The sequence below is a fragment of the Alosa pseudoharengus genome, unplaced genomic scaffold (assembly GCF_046254945.1).
Source record: "Alosa pseudoharengus isolate Yale_2024_CS ecotype anadromous, Long Island Sound unplaced genomic scaffold, YU_APseudo_1.1 YU_APseudo_1.1_scf_21, whole genome shotgun sequence".
Taxonomy (NCBI): domain Eukaryota; kingdom Metazoa; phylum Chordata; class Actinopteri; order Clupeiformes; family Clupeidae; genus Alosa; species Alosa pseudoharengus.
The window spans coordinates 34,333,140-34,349,853 of NW_027468674.1; the positions used below are offsets into that span (position 1 = coordinate 34,333,140).

Genomic DNA, 16,714 nt, shown 5'->3' on the forward strand with positions numbered 1-16,714 from the left:
TGCGCCGCACGCGCACGGTTTTATAAATCAGAATATTTTCGTGCATAGCCTACGCAGATTTCAAGGTTGGGGCGTAGGCTACACAATGTTTTAGGATGGAATCTACGCTCAGTTTTATAAATGAGGCCCCAGGCTATAGGCTACCATCAGTGGGTTCTGACTAAAATCCATTAGTGAAGCAAAAATAAATTTTAGCTCTTTTTGAATGTAGCCTAGGCCAACTTGAATAAAGGAAGAATAAGCAATATAATAATACGCAATTTAGCCATCTCCCTGACATCAACAACTTCAATTAGCCAAGTTAGGATTATTTACCTTTACCTCCTGTGGTACCCATCAAGCGGTATACCTTCTTTACAGTCTGACTACGCCACCCCCTGATGATGGGCAGGAGGACCCACAGATCTTTCCCTGAATGTAGTGTGGCTAATTCTATATGTTCCCCGCAAAGGGACAGTAGACAAGAGGCAGATATGTAAATGTATTTCAAATTTATTACAATTTAGTACAAAAGCAGTAGAAAAGTTCTAAATCTTAAAATACTGCTATAAACTGGTGGATTTTCCTCAGTCTAGGAAGGTTGGATCAGCCAATGCAAAACCCCTGCTCAGGAGGACCCTGGTGAGACAGAAAAACAGGAGACAGCAACCCAACACCAGACGAAGCATGCAACACAGCAAGCACTACACACTCAAGATCTTCAGATACCACTACAAAATGTCACACGTGTCCTGTTGCAGCAAGCACTACACACTTAAGGTCTTTCGATACCACTACAAAATATCACACCGTGTTGTAGTTATAAGTACACACCAAGACAGTGTCTCCCAATGTGGTCCCTTGGCAAGAAGGGGCAAAGCATCAGTGTGGATCCGGCCTTGTACAGCGATAGCCTAAGCAAAGGACATAGTTAGGGAGGAAAACCACCAGCATCAATAGCACCACTTGTTAATGTACAATACTATGATCGGGGCACATGGGTGGTAGGCCCAGAGGCAAAGTCAGATAAACAAACAAACAAACAAACGCAATAAAGAAATGCGTACTAATTACAGGAAAACAGTGGCTGGACTGGTCCCTTGTCAGGAGAGAACAAGCATGTTAGTTGCCAGCCTCATTAAACAACATAGCACAGTCCACTCAAACATAGCTAGAAAATATAGGCCTACTTTTCAATATGCTCAACTGTCCACAGCTCATTGACACATGAGAGCAAAAAGGCGAATGTTCCGTTGCTACGGACAGAGAAAGTAGTTTAAGACATGTTCCAATGCAGGTATAAAACATTCAATGGAAAATGTGCATATTAAGAAATTTACCAATGCAGCCCAGGTCACAATGAGGTGATCACAAATGTTAAAACTCCATGCAGAAGCCTGTGTCCTCCGTGAAGAGTAGACACAACCTTCTAGAAATTACCCTGATAAAATGAAATAAATAAGTATTAAAATTCAAATGGCAGTGATTAAACATGCTCTACCATGACCAACAGTACCTGCATGAAAAGGGAGCCCAACTCGGACAATAGTGTCCAGCACCAACACAAAAAAAATCTGACTTGCAGCCAGCAAACACTTCCTAATTAGTCATGTGACTTCAAGACATCATGTGATATAGGTGTTGTGTGGATGTTTGTGTAGATCCCCACACTCCTATTTGTTGTATATTGTTTAAGTAGGTAGAGCCTTTGTGTCACGGCCCATGACCTCATATGATCACATTTTTCAATAAAAATACATAAATAAATATTAATTTATATTTCTTTAAAGTGATTAAAATGGCTGACCTTGTGGTGACAAAAGATTTAACACCGACATCTTAAGTCATGTGGATGTGGCATGGTTGCATTCCCTCTTACACGAATGGGGGCACGGCTTCCCGGGGGAAATCAAACCATGGAAGAAAAATGGAGTCAGCAATCTGTGAGTATCGGCCTATCGTCCATACCATTCAGCCCCAGTTATTAGAGACCCCCATAACCCAGGCCTACTCTAAATCAATTTAAAAAATTTTTTGCTGTTTTCGGCCACAGACTAGCCTGGTTTTAAAGTAACAATGACTTGGAATGCTGTGTCTACTAAAAACATTAGTCACCGAGAGAAAACAAATTCAAGCAGCAAAATCACTGTCGCGTATTTCATATAATAGCCTATAGCCATTGGTATCATGCAACTCACATTTGACATTCTGAATATGCAAGGTTTGTAGGCCTACCATGTTTCCTAGCGATGTAAATTTGCCAACGCTAGCAGGCAACTTTCATACTATGAACTGGTCAGTTAGCTCGGAGTTGTAACTGCGTCTTCCTTTCAACTTAACCTAGGTTATCTGGGCACAATGGCACACCTAATTGTCAGAGTAGGATATGCAACTATTTGGTTAACTTCAAGTGAGCAGGATGAGACTGTTGGTGGTAGCCTATCTTCTTGGTGACGTTTGATAGCGAAAAAGAAGGGATCATCCAGTGTTCAGCCAGTCAGGCCTTGGCTGCCGTCAGGTGAGCAACTTATTTTGTGGTCATCATGAGTAAAGAGAGGCTTTACTTTTAGGTTAGCCTACATCAGGGGTGTCAAACTCATATTAGGTAATGGGCCGGTTTGTTGGAATGAGACCTTGTGGGGGGCCGTCATGGTCATTATCATTTTTCTGCATGTGTATCAGAGTATCATTTGATGATTTTATGAGCAAACAAGTACAAATAATGTACTGCTGTCATATACTGGTATGGCTCTTTCTCTCTTGAAATGTCCTACTTCCATGTTCATTTTTCCACTTCTTCCTTCCTGAGGATGGGTAGTGCTAGGTTTAATCAGTTTATCCATTATCATAGAGATATTGCTTACACATTGTTGAAGACAACTGGATGTGAATATCTTTTTTTCTCATTTTCCCTTCCTACCTAAAACATCTGGGGGCCGTATGAAACCTGCTGGCGGGCCTGATCTGGCCCCCGGGCCTTATGTTTGACACCCCTGGCCTACATTATGTGGAAAACTTTAAACTTTAAACTTTAAACTTTCAACTAAGGCTGCAACACTTTTTCAGTGTACCCATGTCAAACATGAACTGATAGGTGAATGTCAATAAAACTTGTAACGTTAGTTGCCAGAGATTACGGAGCCTAAGGCTGTATGATGTCAAAATTTATTGATAATTAAAAATCACAAACAAGTCATTAGTCAAGTCAGTTATTTAGGGCGTTATCGAAAAATATCAGACCACCCGAACGTTGTGAAGGACCATTCAAGTGAATGGAGCATTCTGCAGCATTATGAAGAGCCATGTAATGGGAATTTATGCCACAGAACTAACCTGGGGGGTATTTAGTCTAGTTGCATCCCCCATAGGGCCAATAATAAACCCAGAAATGTTGAGTACCCTAAAGTTTTATGGCAGAAATGTCATCTATAGGCCTAGTGGATGGAATTCAACTTCATCTTGGTTACTAAATGTCACCCTTAAGAACGTTGGTTACTTGGCTACTACTTGGTTACTAAAAGTTGCACTTTGGGAAATTTGCATTATTAGCATAACATAATTAAGGCGAGACACTACAGGTGAATAGGGTAAAAATGTTAAATTATAGCTATCACCATGAAACTTCCTCAGTTGAGTAAAATGTATTGCATCGCATATTTTTTCTATTTTAATGTTTAAATATGCGCTCATTTGCGAACAAACAACAAATTAGATTGTGTGTAAAGCCAGGCTCAAAATGATTTTCCAAGGGAAAACACGTATACATGGGGGTCTGAGTTGGTGAAAACCTTTAAGGAATCAGGGGCCGTATTCACAAAGAATTTTAAGGCTAAAAATAGCTCCTAAGTGGCGAATTTAGGAGCAACTCTAAAAAATAATGGGCGTGTCACTCCTAACTTTAGGACTAATTTTTTTCACTAAAAGTAATTCACGAAGTATTTTAGACCTAAAAGTAGCACCTAAGTCTGGGACAGCTTAAAAGAAGTCAAGAGGACTCCTAACTCACTAAGACCTATTCACAAACAGCTTTTTGTGGCATTTCACGTTGCAATGTTTTGAAATGGGTATGCGGCAACAGGAGCTTACAATTGCGAGGGAACAATTTTGCATTGTAGCCTAGGCATAAAAGGGATGCTATAACGCCTAAACAACAACCAAAACTACTCATTGTTAACATGTAAATTAAATGTAACGTTTCATTGTGAATAAAATTAAAAATGTTCTCCTCTTTGCAGACGTAGGCATATGGTGACAGATTAATTGAATAATGTTGCAAAGATACTGCATCAATCCGTAGGCCTATGTTTCATTAGGCTACTAGGCTATTTGTTTTGCCTTACTCTTTATTCATTTAGGCTAGGGCATAAAAAAACGGTTTCCGACCGACCCTGTCAATTTATGTGCGACCCAAATTTATGTTATGAGCTTGGGGAAGAAATAACACTAAATAGTCTAGGCTACATGAAATAAATCCACAAATAAACTATAATTACATTAATTACCCCTTGCGTTATGTATAGGGATGAGCGTATTCTCTCTGTTACAAAGTAGCCTATGCACAGTTCACGAAGACGATTGTTTTCGTCACTTACCAAGGCACTCGCAATTTTGTCCAAACACCGCAACTTTTTCGCAAATTTGTCATCGTAGTTTCACTGTGAAATGTCACCTACCGCAACAGTCCCTCGCGCAGAATATTGAGCCAGATGGCACACTTACTTCTGCACCTTCTGCATATGACACCAAAGACTGCCCTAAGTGTTCGTTCCTCTGCAGTTTTGATGACAATAAATAGAAGGCTAACGTTAACGATCTGCTTGCATCTCTCAACCTGGTGTTGCTAACCTACCTAGGCTATGAAAGTAAGTTAATTAAGGCCTACTTGTTTTACTGACATTTGAGTAGGCTATGCAACCCATTGGCAAACGTTTACCTGGATATGTCCTTTTAGCTTATGTCATGTTTATGTCAAGCTTATGTTTGCTAGCTTGTGGGCTTAGTTTGAGTAGTGCTACCAAAATCATAAAAATTAATAAAATTGACATTTACCTCTTCTATGATCCAAGAATGATTTCATTCGAGTTGTTTTTTTTTAACATTTATTTTAACTAATGACATAGAAGACATTCCCACTTGCATCCACATATGGTAATGCACTATGCAAAAAGTGATTTACACTCATAGCTGAACACAGTGAGATGCAAGCCTTCCAATCCACTCAGAAATGTAATTAGGCTACTCTCACGTCCTTAAAGGGGCAGACAGTCAATTAGACGTACACCACCAATGTAATGACATTAAACAGAAGTGTAGTCAAATAGTTTAAATCAATATGAAATTACTAGATACTTACTTGGATATTAGTAATTATGCAGGCCACAGACTGAATTATTAAAAAGATATGAACTTAATATGAATTACAAAATATATGAATGTATTGAAACATATGACATGCCATCTCTTTAGGTGACTGTCTTTTTTGGACAGTTCTACTATAATGCTTTGTGAATTACCTCAGTCAAAGCATTTTCACAAATAAAGTAGGCCTACTTTGATTTTCTGTAATCCTTACTGTTTACCTTTGATTATCCTTTTTAATAAGCATCAAGATTATCAGTGTGATTTTGGTCTTACTAACCTTAATTGCCCTAAATTTAAACTATTTTTGCAATTTTCACTTCCTCCCGCAATTTCTCCACAAGAAACAGCTAAAATCACCGCAACTTCCATCCAGGCATTTTAGGTCGCAACAGTCTCAAAAAACCTCGCGAAATCCTGGTGGGATTGATTTTCTACCTATCCCTTACTGCCACTGGAAAAAAAAAAAAAAAAAAAAAAAAAATTCCCTACCGACCCATGGCCTCAACTGACAACCAACAGGAACCAAACCTTTTTTTTTTTTTTTATGCCTAGGCCTTTTTATTCAGTTATTCATCATCTTCCGTCCTTCGCACTACTTGTGTAGCGCACACATTCTCAGACCTGTCACATGTCACTCATCATCGTAAGGGAGGTGTTTGGAATCATTCCCGCGTTACAATCATCAGCCAATCAAGGTGGTCACTTCAGTCAAGCTCGTACATGAGTAATGACGTCATCCATAGCAACGAAGACTCACTCTTAGTTTAGGAGTTGTCATTTTTCCTTACTAAGAGTAGGTCTGAAAGGCTTTGTGAATAACTTTTAAGAGAAAACTCCTAGCTAAAATCTTTTAGTGCGATTTAGGAGTACTCCTAGTGGTAAGATAAAAGGCTTTGTGAATACGGCCCCTGGTCAGGAGGCAGTGTTGACCTATTACACCATTCCAGCCTTCATTGTGCCCATATGAAGAAAATGATTGATTTTATTGAAGTGGTTAGACTATAAGGCAGGTGTTGCAGTGAAATGCCCAACAAGCTCTTTAATTTGCACCTTTTGCACCTTCACCATGACACTCACTCTCTTGAGCACCTCACCATGCACACAGAACTACAGGCCCTGTCACTACAGTACAAGCATCTCATTCTTGATCACCCTCAAGCACACTGGATTTTTTTACATTTAATTTATATAGTATATTTAGTGTAAGACGTCACTCGTCAGGACCAATGAGGGAACTGGGAGTGGTCGAAGGAAATCGTGAAGCTGTCCGCGCGCTGTTGGAAATATATCAATTGATTATAAACCCCTGTTAAACCTAATAAATCTGACTCCGCTCAATATTAGAAAAGTTTCGGTTCATTGTAACATTGTTATCCTTAGTGGGTTGATACGCCCACAATACATATTGTTAATGAGAATGCCTAACTCGTTTTCTTGTGACACGCGCTCAAGCTTAGGAATATATACTATAGGTCTCCTCCATCTGCCGATTCCTATGCTACAGGGGGTCAGGCTGTGCTAGGTTTTCGCGACCAATCTAGGACCATCGCTGACAAACTGCCCACCGCTGTGTAATGCTTGGTCATTTCATAATAACATGCCAGCTCCCAGGTGATTTAGTTTCTACGGCGGCGATAACTAATCCCAACCGTCCATTATGCTAGTAACGTTACCTAAACTGCTACTCTGGACTACAAGTTCAATAGAAAGGCTATGTGGGTCAGAACATAACAATTTATTTGTCAGATACAAGCTATTCATCCAATACATTATAGAAGGTACATCTAAATGAATAATGTGAAAGCTACGAAAACAGGTTAAAGGAACATTTAGGAAACCATATGAAGCAATCAGAGAATGAACATACCAGCTCAGAAGATGATGACTACACACCTTAGTGGTGCGGGAGATTCTGACTACAGAATGGCTCCTAGAATGCTCTGTAAACTTCACTTAAATAGGCTACCTAGTTTGTGGTTGGTTACATTCACATGATTGGAGGTCAGCTGATTTGGGATCACATGGTTGGAGGTCAGCTGATTTTGGGTCACATGAGAAGTACTTTGATGAGACTTGAGACCATTGTTGTAGTGAGAGTGCATTAATCAAGACATGACAATGTACACATTAATTACGTTTCCTGCTTCCTAGTTAGTTTCTCCTGTGAAAAAGGCAAAGGTTAGAGATATAATCAAAAGTTGTTGTAGCAGCAATATGTGACAATGGGCCCACCATGAGGTCATACCATCATGTGGTAGGGTAATTAATCAAGAGTTCACATGATCAGGAGTTTGATCAGTATAGAAACATTAGGACTCCTTACATTAGCATTTAGTTTTGTTAGTTTTTCTTATCTCCTACTGTCTTATTTGTACAGTGGAGTTTGGTTATATGTTTATACTTATACTTATATTTACCATTTCTGCTGTAAGTGCATGTTGTGTGTGATGTCTGTATGCTACTGAGACCCCCTGAATTTCCCCTTGGGGATCAATAAAGTATCTATCTATCTAATTAAGCATAGGTAGGTGTATACAGGCAGGCACCCTGCCATACTTTGTAATGGCTCAAACTGGCCCTGAGAAGTGGGAGTCCTGCGTATTATGCTTCAGGAGGTATGTAGAGACAGGAGCTGTAACCACGGACGGATTAAAGAATTGAGTATCCATTGCAAAATAACTATACAGCATGCAAACACACAGAAACGGACAAGAACTATATACAAGAACTACAGTTAAGAACAAAATTATTCATCCCCTGGCAAATATTGATGTAATGTTGATTTTCTCTTGACCAATATGTTTGTTCTGACTGAAAATGACATTGCCAGATGCCAAAAGGTTGAGTTTAACAGGTGTGATTATTCAAAATCCCCATGTTAGGAAAAATCGCAAGTACCTGGATCTCGTTATAACAGGAAAATAAAACTATTCAAAATATTAATTACATTCCACACTTCATTTAAAAGCCATTGACAGCATATGTTCTTTTAACTTGGCTTTAAAAGCACCAATAGTTGGTGTGGATCTAATGTGAAAACTTGGGCCCAGCTACTGAAAAAGTACGGTCACCTTTATTTTTTAGACGACTCTGAGGTACTGAGAGCAGTAGTTTATCTGAGGACCTCAGAGTTCTGGGAGGGCAGTGAAAGTGTACAAGCTCACGTGTATTGGGGAGCTAGTCCATTTAAAGCTTTAAAGACAAAAAGAAGAATTGTGTAATCTACTCTAATTTTCACTAGTAACCATTGCAGGGATTTCAAAACTGGAGAAATATGTTGTGTCTTTTTAGACTTGGTGAGCAGCCTTGCAGCTGCATTTTGTACCATCTGAAGTTTGGATAGAGTGGACTGAGTGACATCAAAATAAAGAGAGTTACAGTAGTCCAGACGGGATGAAATAAAGGCATTAATCAATATCTCAGTCTTTGAAAGAAAACATAGTTTTGGCTTTACTTACGATTCTAAGGTGGTAAAAAGACAACTTGACAACAGCATTAATCTGTTATTGTTAGATGAAGATGACAGCTTTTTTGTAGGCAAACTTCATAGGTCTGTACGAATAGGATTGAATCCGATTGATCAGGTGGGTATGAGCTGAAATTCAAAATCAATTAATTTCCTACCCCCAATCAATATATTTAAATAACTAAGCTAAGAAAGGTTTCGCCGATGAAAATCACTGTGGTGTTGAGGTTTTACATTTTTTTGAGAAGGTATTAAAAAAGGTATTATAAGGTATTGAATTTCACTTCAGGATTTCTGTATACGCTGAATGTTAAATATATACTGCATATCTATATTATTCTTACTACAGTACTATTATAATGTTACTGCTACTACACTGCACATAATCTGTACATGTTGTTCATACATTGTTCATACTCCAGTACATAAACATATTTATTCTGCTCTTATAAGGTTACTGCCAATACACTGCACGTATTTATATTTAATTTATATTACTGTAAACCACCTTCTGTAAACCAACTGTATACTACTGTCTACATTGCCCGCTATATTTTGTCCTGTCTCGTGACCACCTGTCTATACTTTGTATATCACATTGCTTTTTTGCATTTCTGGTTGGACGCAAACTGCATTTCGTTGTCTATGTGCTTGTACCAAAGTCCTTTTAGGGAAGTCCCTCCACTTGGCGGCCATATTGCAACGCTTTTTGGGCACTCATCGGGCATCCTATTCGGCAGAAATGCGCGTGCGCAAGGCTTCACAACACCAATCTTGCTCCAGCAGCGAGTTCACAACACATGATTGGCACGATGTCTTCACAACACACCATATGATTGGCTCAATGTATTCACATCACACCACATGATTGGCTCAATGTATTCACATGTCGACGTTTTGCCGAGGAAGGGGTGGGATATGCGTAGACAACGGCCATATTGGCGTTACAAACTAGCCCCATGCATTTCTATGGAGGATTTTTTGAGTGCTGTGTCTCCACATTAGAAAGTCTCTGCTTGTACTCGATGACAATAAAGTGTGCAATGACAATAAAGTTGAATCTAATCTCTGTCTATGTAGGCTACTCTCGTTTTAAGTGGCATATGCACACCAGCCATGTTGCTGCATCTGCATAGCCTAATATCCATATAACATGTCCCGAACTTCCCGATCACAAGTCCGCCTTGCGTGATGAATATGCGTGATCACTTTCAAACTCGAAGGAAATTATGGTCAGGGCAGTCTACCTACCAATAAAGTCGAAACTTTGACTTTTGAACTCATAATTACGACTTTATTTCTCATAATTATGACTAAATCTCATAATCACATCTTAAAATCTCATAGTTATGACATGTCGTAATTATGACTTTTTATCTCATAATTATGATTTTTTTTATCTCATAATTATGACTTTGAATCTCATAATTATGACCTCATTATGATGACTTCAGAACTCATAATAATTATGACTTTAAATCTCATAATTTTGAGTTTTAACCTCACAAATATGAAATAGTTTGTAGTTTGAAAATGGGCTTCCATACGTTACTAACCTACCAGTCCTTCTTTTCGCCTGCATGGAAGCGCGATTGAGTGCACATCTAAATTTAACATGGAACAACCTATGATTTCTAAGAGGCCTAGACAGGTTCATTTCTGACATTAGGCTACTACTAGACTGACTATGAATGTATTATTTATGTTGTAAGACATGTGAAAGAAATGAATGACACTGGCACTACGCACAAATTCATCATTTCAAAACTGAAAGGGCACTACAGTAGGTTTTATTTTGCTATCACTGCGAGAGAAGAGGCTTACAATATGGAAAAGTTCCCTTTGAGTCATATCGGCTCCAAAAATTAATGGGGTTTCCTTAGCCTGTGCTAGCCTACACCTTTCCACCAAGTTTTGTGAGAATTGTAGGCCTGCCAGTAGCTTTTGCGATATTGTTGATAGACATATTGCACTGCAGTTTGGTGCAGTAAATGGAAGCTTTTGATAGTGTATGCCACTAACGAAAAATGGGAAACCACCAGGACAAACCATTCAGGGGTGTACTCTCTCTGGAACCATCACTAGGCTACTAATTTGTGTATGATTACGTTTACCAATTACCATTTCAGATGGCGGTGCTTATTGGTTTTCTGTAGTATAGCATTTTTTCTTTATTTATATATTTTTATATCACCCCCCACCCCCACCCCCATTGTATATGGTAATTACGGCGTCGGAGCCTATAAACCATCAAGAAAAACATCTATTTGAGACGGGAAGGGAAAATGCAGAGTAAGCCTAGCCCATCCCAGATATTATGGGAATTCGATTGAAACAGCAGTGATCTCACAAGCCTATTTATGTTTTTTGTTGTTAAAAGGTTTATGAAATGAATAATAATAAATATAGTAATAAATTTATTTGTGTATTAAGTTTGATATTTTGGCGTTTAATTAATTGCCTTTTAGAGTATTGCTAAGAGTAAGACAGAGAAGCCTGACCTAAAAGCCTGTCTACATTGTCTACACTTCACAAAATGTGCCCACGAGGGACTAATGCATATGAAATAATTAAGAATGATTTTTGTGATGTTTGTAGGCTACCATATCTTTTAGATTACGTCAGTTTAGTGTCAGTATAACCACCAACACCATTGTCTCTTGCTGCAGGAGGAGGAGGGGCATGAGTATGTATCCTTTGCATCAGCATCCTCCCTTCCTCTGCTGACATCATCAGGGGAGAGTGAGCCTCCCTCACCCAGCCACTCGGTAGCAGCAGCAACAGCAGCCGCATCTTTTTCACTGGAACGACACACGCAGAAAAGCCTGTGTCAGTGGCTCAGCCATGGCTTGATCCCAGGGGGAGTACGCTTTATGAAAACCATGGGAAACCAGGACGGCAAGTTAAAGAGAGCAGCCACCACAGGGGATGGAAATGATGGGACTGTGGACAATGGAGGCCTGTGTGATGCAGAGGGCAGCACAAAGAAAGGATTTCATGGGAAGAAGAATCATGGTAAGCACAGTAAAGGAGGAGAAACAGGCAAAAGGAAGGCCAAGTCAGAGTCAAAATCATCTGTGTTTTCAAACATACGCAAACGCAAGAACCTTAAAAAGGGCCTTTCTGCAAGCTCCAAAGAGGATATATTGGATTCACAGGATGAGTTGGACAGTGTTCAGTCACTGCGCAACAAAACCCCCAAGCTCAGCCTCTCAGGCGATGAGCTAGGACACTCTGATGCCGACGCTGAGCCACCCTGCCCGCCACCTAAGGAGAGCCAGCCAACAGTCCCTCCTGAAAAGGGGGGACAACAAAGAGGCAGCTCAGGGTCTGACACGGACATCTACAGTTTTCACTCTGCGACGGAGCAGGATGATTTACTCGCAGATATCGAGCAGGCTATTAGGCTCCAGCAGGGGGTCATTATTCCCAGCACTGAGGATATGCGGAGATGGACTAATGGCGTGGAGCTTAAAAAGACCACTGCCACCAAGACTGCTGCATCCCCCACCTCTGAAACAGAGCCTCCCCCGTTACATGAGGCAGAAAATGGGCTCTTGGCTGAGGTGGATTTGCCTTCCCTGGTCATAGCAGAGAAGCAGCAGGAGGAGGGGGAGAGGTGTGTAACCTCTATGGCTGCTGTGAATGGAGAGCTAAGCAGTTCTAAGGCCTTTTGTGTTGTTCAGTCTGCACCGGTGGCAGCTGCTATACTCCCTCAAGGGACAAAAGAGGGAGAGGGCCTGTGTAGTGAGGATGTGACTGCTTCGCTACCACCCCCCACCACTACAAGCAACGTAGACAGGGGAGATGACAGCTTGGTTGCTAAGACAACCAGCATTAACAGCTTTCCTGACCTCACTGCCTCATTTGAGAGTGCAGTCGAGGCTATTGAGGAAGTTGAGGAGGAAAAGGAGCTTGATAACAGCCCAACCCTTACACCTCAACACTCTGAAGAGAACTCTGTCTGCACAATAAGTAGTCAGAGCCATAAGGACACCATCTTGGATGTGGAAAATATTTATGTAGGAAGTAGCATGGCTATCTCTGATCCAGAGGAACATGATGCAAATATTTTGGATACAGACTGTATTACTGTGGAGGAGAGACAGAGATTTGAGTCCCCAGCATTCAAGAGGCGGAAAAGCATAGTTTCAGATTCCCTGTGGTCTCAGGAGAGTCCTCTGGCTAGTCAGGTGCCTAAGTCCACACTGACAACACCTAATGTCTCCAGCCCACAGGTGAAACCTTATCCTCCTATCCATCCATACTACATTAGGACAACCACACGCCAACTCAGTGGTTCGACCAGCGGTTCTCCTGCTCCTTCACCATCACACAGTCCCTTATTTTCTAGGCGTCACCAAGAGGACAGGCCAGGAGAGAAGTGGCATAGGAAACGGAAACGTTCTCACAGTATAACTGGTCCTATTAGCCGCTCTGCTGACTGGACTGAAGAACTGCAAAACCGTCCCTTGACTCCAATGGCTGGGTCTGCTGACTATTTGGAATATAGAGGTTTGGAAGAGCGTTTGCATGGTGGCAGCCAGCCTTTGTCTACAGCCCGCCGATCCTCATGTGGTCAGACTAGCACCTTTCAAGATGTCTTCTCAGGTGAGCAGAGGTCATTTTATCAACTTGAATTGTAGGTGTGGAAAAGAAATGTCACTCTGGATTGGTTTAAAAGATATTTGTCTTTGTGTAGGTTAGCAAGGACATGTGGCGCTTTGAGAGTGGTTCTAAATCATTGGGTAGAATATAAAATTAAAAAAATTTTAAATATAAAAAAAAAAAACTGATTAAAAGTAGTCATTCCCTAATCTCTTATTTGTCAGAAGCTTCCAAAGAGACAGGTAGCCCAATTGATTAATCCTTTTTTTACATTTTAACACAGTTAATTTGTTTTGTAATGATTTTGTTCATGTGTAATCGGCGCCATTTATTGAATTTTTCCAGGTCGTACTTTATTGGAAAAGTTCTTCCAGCAGCAGGAGGATGCTCAGCCAGAGGAAGCAGAAAAGTTGTGCTCCCGTATCCTTGCCATGGGCCTTCTCTTACCCTTTGGCGATTGTTTCCGCGAACAGTATAGCAGCAGCACCTCTCAGATCACTCCAAAGTTCAATGTGAGTCCATCTTGTTGTCACCTTTTTAGGTTTACAAGTCCTACTTATATTATGACATGCAGGCATTTAGTATCCCTCTTGAGAGAAGAATGTATGTGAGAAGAATTTAATAATATCATACAGTTTGAGGTGCAGTTTGTTGATATTTCAGTTGAACAGCTAATTACACCCCTCCCCACTGAGTATCTGAAATAATATTTTGATTAGATATGATCGGATAAAGCTCGATCTGAGCTAGGAATGCACCAATACTGATATCAGATATTGGTCCGATAGTGACACTAATAACTGTATTGGGCATTGTTGACAGTGGGGCCAATCTATTAAACTCAATTTAATGTTATTATATATATTTTGCATCTACGTGCATGTAACATCATGTGTCATTAATGTGCCAGTAGACCAGTTTATTTTGCTAGAAGGAGATCTATAATAGCATACAGAGAACTCAAAACATTTCCTGCTTTCTACACCAACAAGTTGTCTGGCTACTTGGTATTAAACATTATTTTGAAAATGACAATGTATTGGATTAGCAGGTTACCACAAGGTACCTATATTAAACATAGAAAGTTTACACATTGTTTTGACAAGATCACTTGATCATCTCATGATAATACTATCAATAATAATCTCACATTATAAAGTTTTTACAACAAAAATGTCAAATTAACCCCTGACAAATACATTTGTCTTGGTTGTAGTGGAGTGTCCATGTTTAGCCCCATAATGGTGCGAATACAAAATTCAAATAAGAGAAAAGTGTATTAAGTTTGGAAATATTATTAAAAGTTAAAATTAAAAAATGTTGCCACATGTTACTACAGTTAAATCTGGAGTCAGCAATTGCGCAGGAACTCGCTTTATCTATGTTTATGTATATATTTAAATGTATTAGCTGATGCTTTTGTCCTAAACAACACACAATGGCTCTGTTTGAAACAATAAAAACTGCTGCCTTTTAAGGTATCTAACTAGGGAGCGAGGCAGCAAGTGCGGTTTGAAAAATAAAAAAAAAGATATCTTAGAATTACCCAAATAACAGTCATTTTTGAAGGCAGCATTGATGCATCCTCCATGCTCCCTACTATCCATAATCCCATAAGCAGCAACGTCTGAATCAGCTGTGAAAAGTAAACAAAGATGGCGGATGACACTGGTAATGGCTGCTGAATCTGTTGAAATGTGATTTGTTTCACATTATTTTGCTTAGATTTGTCAAGACCTAGCCAGAAATAAATACTGTACTATCTGATTATACCATTGACAGCCTCTGGTCTTATATATGTGCCGTATGTAAAAAAAAATGCTACTGTTAGCATACTAGCTTCCATAAGCTAGTTTAGTTTAACGTACCAGCTTTTGCTAACATTATACCGTAGTGTTAATCAAAGATTCTAGAGTGCTACACTCATTCTTAAAAGATGCATTCAATCCGAAGTCATGTCTAGTGAGACAGCTCTCTATACAAAACTCACCAGCAAGGTAGCTAACCCCCCCTTCAGTATTCCCAGACAAACTCAATGCATGGTTTTGTTTTTGTTTGGGGGACAGGCTGCCCCCACTTTCTTTGTTTCTTGTTTTCAGAGCCTGGGCTGCCTACACAGACCGTTTTTTTTTTACAGTGTAGCCTACTCTACAGAATGGGCAGCTAGTGGTCGTGAGGAGATGATTGCTGAATGTGACAAAAATGTTATGGGCTTGAAATCGTGTACAATCGCTGACTGCACATGTAAGGCAATAATTATAAAGTTCCAATCAACTGGAACTGTGACAAATTTGTCTGGACAAGCACCTAATCACAGTGAGGATGATGGTAAGAGAAACAAAAAAGGATCACTGTTGGAAAGTAGAAGTAGGGGTTCACCAAAGGGGTATACTACAAAGCAAGCTTACTGATGTATCTAGGGAACTTGGTGAGTAACTGCTGATCTCTAAAAGAACACTGCGCCGAGCTTCTCAAAAGGGGCATATTCTTGAGATCTGCAGTTACACCTGAGGTTACCTGGATAAGCCAGTAACATTGCTTCATATTAGTAGTATAGCCCCAAATTCTCCATGCAAACAGCAAAGCTGCTGGATCCTTATTGTTTTTGTAAGGATTATTAGAGGCCCAAGCACAGCAGCTGCTGAAACCCTATTTTTCATTGTTCAGATTTTTCATATTCTTCTTCTCTGGTAAAAGTGGTTGGGCAGCAAAAACCTAGAAACTCAAAAAATTAGCAGGCAGGCTGGAAATTTAACTACTCAGATACAGAACTATGGGGTACTGCACCCTTAGGCAGGGCCGGTATCAAATGTAATTTTTTTGCACATATCTAAACAACGGCTTGGCCTAGAAACAATATTCTTTCACCGCTGTAATCTTGTGTCCTACTCTAAAAATGTAGTTTTTCCACAATATTCAAAAATTCTAACGTGAAGGGAAAACAAATTCCTCCTAGGCTGTTCAGTGGATTCCCCACAAAACCTTTACAAATACAGTCTGCAGTACTGACAAAATTGACTTTTTTGGATTTCTGTTTCAAATTTCCACATAACAACAGATGTCTAGGAAGTGGTCCATTATCACTTCATGATTATATCTTGGCTTGTAATGGTCTCCGCTTTACCAAATGTAATTTTATATCCATGGTGCAGGGGGTTAGCCACTCAGCATCCCATGTTTAGAGGTCTCCTGTCGAACCCTGGTCTAGGCTTGGCATTCTGAATGATGGTTGAAAGGACAGTCATACCATCGGGTATACATACGGGTCTACTTTAAATTATGCAAAGAAGTCCATTCTTA

General features: G+C 39.9%; 1 protein-coding gene and 1 long non-coding RNA gene across 2 annotated transcripts in view; one reads left to right on the forward strand and one right to left on the reverse strand.

Annotated features, from left to right (window-relative positions):
• Positions 1 to 474: 474 nt before the first annotated feature.
• On the reverse strand, positions 475 to 7,289 carry LOC143138623 (uncharacterized). Its single transcript, XR_012990268.1, has 5 exons — positions 7,208 to 7,289; positions 1,787 to 1,874; positions 1,320 to 1,420; positions 1,170 to 1,235; positions 475 to 893 (listed from the first exon to the last, which is right to left on the reverse strand). It is a non-coding gene; the product is annotated as an uncharacterized LOC143138623 (long non-coding RNA).
• A 654-nt stretch (positions 7,290 to 7,943) lies between these two features.
• The window catches only part of fmn2b (formin 2b), a 40,847-nt gene continuing 32,076 nt past the window's right edge, over positions 7,944 to 16,714 (forward strand). Inside the window, exons 1-3 of the mRNA XM_076298840.1 lie at positions 7,944 to 7,955; positions 11,476 to 13,417; positions 13,760 to 13,926. Coding sequence (XP_076154955.1) covers positions 7,944 to 7,955; positions 11,476 to 13,417; positions 13,760 to 13,926 — 2,121 coding nt within the window. The remainder of the gene's footprint in view (positions 7,956 to 11,475; positions 13,418 to 13,759; positions 13,927 to 16,714) is intronic.